The sequence below is a fragment of the Clinocottus analis genome, unplaced genomic scaffold (genome assembly GCF_023055335.1).
Source record: "Clinocottus analis isolate CAN_PGR_092001 unplaced genomic scaffold, fCliAna1.0.p SCAF_38, whole genome shotgun sequence".
Classification (NCBI taxonomy): Eukaryota; Metazoa; Chordata; class Actinopteri; order Perciformes; family Cottidae; genus Clinocottus; species Clinocottus analis.
This window is the reverse complement of record NW_027176131.1, coordinates 249,812-255,000: the sequence shown is the minus strand read 5'-3', so window position 1 is coordinate 255,000 and position 5,189 is coordinate 249,812. Positions and strand designations below refer to the sequence as shown.

Below are 5,189 nucleotides of genomic sequence, written 5' to 3'. Positions count from 1 at the left end.
GACCTGTGTTGCAGACTGGACATCTCCTCAGACCTCCGGAGGAAGATCTGGACGTGCTTTGAACATTCTCTGGTCCACTGCAGCGAGCTGATGAAGGACCGCCACCTGGACCAGCTGCTCATGTGTGCTGTGTACGTCATGGCCAAGGTGTGTGTACTGTGTACTGTGTACTGTGTACTGTGTACTGTGTGTACTGTGTGTACTGTGTACTGTGTACTGTGTACTGTGTGTACTGTGTACTGTGTACTGTGTACTGTGTGTACTGTGTGTACTGTGTGTACTGTGTACTGTGTACTGTGTACTGTGTGTACTGTGTGTACTGTGTACTGTGTACTGTGTGTACTGTGTGTACTGTGTACTGTGTGTACTCTGTGTACTGTGTGTACTGTGTACTGTGTACTGTGTGTACTGTGTACTGTGTACTGTGTGTACTGTGTACTGTGTGTACTGTGTGTACTGTGTACTGTGTACTGTGTACTGTGTGTACTGTGTGTACTGTGTGTACTGTGTACTGTGTACTGTGTGTACTGTGTGTACTGTGTACTGTGTGTACTGTGTGTACTGTGTACTGTGTGTACTCTGTGTACTGTGTGTACTGTGTACTGTGTACTGTGTGTACTGTGTACTGTGTACTGTGTACTGTGTACTGTGTACTGTGTGTACTGTGTGTACTGTGTACTGTGTACTGTGTGTACTGTGTGTACTGTGTACTGTGTGTACTGTGTGTACTGTGTGTACTGTGTACTGTGTACTGTGTACTGTGTGTACTGTGTGTACTGTGTACTGTGTACTGTGTGTACTGTGTGTACTGTGTACTGTGTGTACTCTGTGTACTGTGTGTACTGTGTACTGTGTACTGTGTGTACTGTGTACTGTGTACTGTGTGTACTGTGTACTGTGTGTACTGTGTGTACTCTGTGTACTCTGTGTACTCTGTGTACTGTGTACTCTGTGTACTGTGTGTACTGTGTGTACTGTGTACTGTGTGTACTGTGTACTGTGTACTCTGTGTACTGTGTGTACTCTGTGTACTGTGTACTGTGTACTCTGTGTACTGTGTGTACTCTGTGTACTGTGTACTGTGTACTCTGTGTACTGTGTGTACTGTGTACTGTGTACTGTGTGTACTGTGTGTACTGTGTACTGTGTGTACTGTGTACTGTGTGTACTGTGTGTACTGTGTACTCTGTGTACTGTGTGTACTCTGTGTACTGTGTACTGTGTGTACTGTGTACTGTGTGTACTGTGTACTGTGTGTACTCTGTGTACTGTGTACTCTGTGTACTGTGTGTACTCTGTGTACTGTGTACTCTGTGTACTGTGTACTGTGTGTACTGTGTACTGTGTGTACTGTGTACTGTGTGTACTCTGTGTACTGTGTGTACTGTGTACTGTGTGTACTCTGTGTACTGTGTACTCTGTGTACTGTGTACTGTGTGTACTGTGTACTGTGTGTACTGTGTACTGTGTGTACTCTGTGTACTGTGTGTACTGTGTACTGTGTGTTTCTCTCTGTTGAAGTAAATCTCAACGTTGTATTTTTCAGGTAACCAAAGAAGACAAATCCTTCCAGAACATCATGAAGTCTTATAGAACGCAGCCTCAAGCCAGCAGCAACGTAAGATCACACACAGGAAGTGAACATGGAGCACAGGAAGTGAACATGGAGCACAGGAAGTGAACATGGAGCACAGGAAGTGAACATGGAGCACAGGAAGTGAACATGGAGCACAGGAAGTGTGTGTGTGTGTGTGTTCCAGGTGTACAGGAGTGTGTTGATCTCACGGAGGAGACGACGTCCTTCAGGCAGCAACAACTCACCTGGTGACACCGGCCAGGGTCCAGATCCAGGTCCAGATCATGGTCCAGATCATGGTCCAGGTCCAGATCCAAGTCTAGATCCAGGTCCAGATCATGGTCCAGATACAGGTCCAGATCCAGGTACAACAGTAGTCCTTCATGCTGGAAACTGGACACGAAGTCCTCCTGTGTTAACGTTTCACTGGTCTTCTCCCAGCAGCTGGAGGCATCAGCACCTTGCCCACCAAGACCTCCCCCTCCACCCAGACCTCCTCCTCTTGGGTGGGGGGCGGGGACGAGCAGCGAGGAGACCTGATCCACTTCTACAACCAGGTCTACATCAAGCAGATGAGACCGTTTGCTCTGAAACACTCAGCCGGCTCTCCGTCTGCCGGGGTGAGAACCCGAACCCTCATTAAAAGAGCTGCAACGTTAAAGTGATGAACATACATGCATATACATACAATTGTGTGTGTGTGTGTGTGTGTGTGTGTGTGTGTGTGTGTGTGTGTGTGTGCGCGCAGCTGGAGACCCCCCCTCAGTGTCCCTTCCCCTCCCTGAGGACAGGCTCCCCCCGGCGGATGCTTCTCTCCAGCAAACACTCCATCTACATCTCTCCTCACCGGACAAGCCCCGCCCCTCACCAGACAAGCTCCGCCCCTCACCAGACAAGCCCCGCCCCTCACCAGACAAGCTCCGCCCCTCACCAGACAAGCCCACCTACCCCGGCATCCACCCCCCGAGACAAGATCTCCTACTCCATCTGTAGCAGCCCCCCCCACGTGAGCACACACACACATTATATAATAATAATAATAATAATAATAATAATAATAATAATAATTATTATTATTATTATTATTATTATTATTATTATTATTATTATTATTATTATTATTATTCAAAACGTATATAGAGCTAGTGGATGGAGCAGGGGTTAACAGGTGGAGGGTATGTACATCAACACATGATATGATCCCTCCTGAACATTGACCTCTGTGACCTTTGACCTCCAGCGGCTGCAGGAGATCAACATCATGATCCGGACCGGAGAGCCCAGCAGGAAGAGGACTCGAGCTCTGGAGGACCACTCGTCCCCCAAGAGGCTCTGTCAGGGGGAGCAGAGCGCTCTGCAGCGCCGCCTGCAGGACGTGGCCCGGGACCGCAGCTCCTCCCACTGACACACACACACACACACACACACACACACACACACACACACACACACACACACACACACACACACACACACATTTAAATACACACACCGATATACACTCACACACCCTCTGGTTCCTGTGTGTTTTGATACTTTTGGAAACCTCCCATCATGAATTTTCATAATCCATTATGAGATGAGTGTGTCTCCTCACTTCCTGTTTCCTGGCGTGCTTCTCATGGTGAATAATGAGCGTTGTGTTTTTATTTCCCTGGTTTCATGTAAATATTTGTACAAAAGGAGAAAAGCTATTTCAAGCTGGTGCACCAGCTGGTGCAACAGCTGGTGCACCAGCTGTTGCAACAGCTGGTGCAACAGCTGGTGCAGCAGCTGGTGCAACAGCTGGTGCACCAGCTGTTGCACCAGCTGCTGCACCAGCTGGTGCAACAGCTGGTGCAGCAGCTGGTGCAACAGCTGGTGCAGCAGCTGGTGCAACAGCTGGTGCAACAGCTGGTGCAACAGCTGGTGCAACAGCTGGTGCAACAGCTGGTGCAACAGCTGGTGCAGCAGCTGGTGCAGCAGCTGGTGCAACAGCTGCTGCACCAGCTGGTGTAAGTGCCTTCATGTGTTAGTTTGTCTTCAACCTTTCAGAGTTTGTCTGTAATGACGTTGTGTCGCCACCAGTTGGAGCTGTTTACTGTTTCATGTTTGAATAAAAAATATTTACTGTGTTGATTTTACTTTGTGACACGAATATGAACTCAATGACTTCCTGTTCAGGTTCAGCGGTTTAAATATTAATAGATACATCAAATAAAGAGATAGATGCATACATACAAATGCATACATAGATAGATATATACATAAATAGATATAAATACACACATAGATGTGTGTGTGTATATGAATATGAATGATATAAATCATAAATACATAGATACATACATGCATAGATATACATTTGTAGATAATGCATAGATACTCTCCCTCTAGCTCCATGTTTCTCTGTCTCTCTCTCGCTCTCTCGCTCTCTCTCTCTCTCTCTCTCCCCCTTTGGCTCCATGTGTCTCAGGTGTGCTGTTACCTGCCCAGGTGTGTTCATTGTGCAGCAGCAGCAGCAGCAGCAGCAGCAGCAGCAGGTAGGTTCACATCCTCTCTGCTTAGTAGAAATTAGACTTTCACTTTTTAACATAATGTCTCGACAGAACGTAGTTATTGTTCATTAACTACACTGTGTGTGTGTGTGTGTGTGTGTGTGTGTGTGTGTGTGTGTGTGTGTGTGTGTGTGTGTTTGTCAGTGTTCTCTTGGTGGATTCATCTTTGTCGTTTGCTGCTGCTTTGACTCGGAGTCGTGACACTCGACTGCTTCACTTTGATTTTTGGAAAAATCTTTCACACTCACGGATGTTTCTCTAGATTACAAACATGAATATTTCATCTTCAATCAGGGTTAGGGTTCATGATGTAACATATGCATAGTTTAAAATGTGTTATATTCATCATGTAACATGTTTAAAATGTGTTATATTCATCATGTAACATTTTAAATGTGGTATGTTAATAATATAACATGTTTTAAACGTGTTATGTTAATAATGTAACATGTTTTAAACGTGTTATATTCATCATGTAACATTTTAAATGTGGTATGTTAATAATATAACATGTTTTAAACGTGTTATGTTAATAATGTAACATGTTTTAAACGTGTTATATTCATAATGTAACATGTTATGTTCATAATGTAACATGTTTTAAACGTGTTATATTCATAATGTAACATGTTTTAAACGTGTTATGTTAATAATGTAACATGTTTTAAACGTGTTATGTTCATAATGTAACATGTTTTAAACGTGTTATGTTCATAATGTAACATGTTTTAAACGTGTTATATTCATAATGTAACATGTTTTAAACGTGTTATGTTCATAATGTAACATGTTTTAAACGTGTTATATTCATAATGTAACATGTTTTAAACGTGTTATATTCATAATGTAACATGTGCATAGTTTTAAATGTCAGCACTTTTATCACCTGAGGCAAAACATTCCTCTTAAAGTTCATCAGTCACCAAAGGGTGTGTAATGTGCGCGTGCGTGTGCGCGTGCGTGTGTGCGTGCGCATGCGTGCGTGTGTGCGTGTGCGCGTGCGTGTGTGCGTCATAAATGGTGCATTTAACTCATGTCTCTCTGCTCTATCAGTCCATCAAACATCTCAACACAAT

General features: G+C 44.4%; 1 protein-coding gene across 2 annotated transcripts in view; it reads left to right on the top strand.

Annotated features, from left to right (window-relative positions):
* rbl2 (retinoblastoma-like 2 (p130)) overlaps positions 1–3,325 on the top strand; it is a 14,798-nt gene extending 11,473 nt beyond the window's left edge. For both annotated transcript variants that reach the window (XM_068596520.1, XM_068596521.1), the window contains 6 exons: positions 1–147; positions 1,547–1,618; positions 1,761–1,941; positions 2,018–2,196; positions 2,325–2,582; positions 2,817–3,325. The exon at positions 1–147 is cut by the window's left edge and continues 30 nt beyond it. In XM_068596520.1, coding sequence (XP_068452621.1) covers positions 1–147; positions 1,547–1,618; positions 1,761–1,941; positions 2,018–2,196; positions 2,325–2,582; positions 2,817–2,981 — 1,002 coding nt within the window. In that variant the 3' untranslated portion in view covers positions 2,982–3,325. The remainder of the gene's footprint in view (positions 148–1,546; positions 1,619–1,760; positions 1,942–2,017; positions 2,197–2,324; positions 2,583–2,816) is intronic.
* The last annotated feature ends 1,864 nt before the right edge of the window (positions 3,326–5,189 follow it).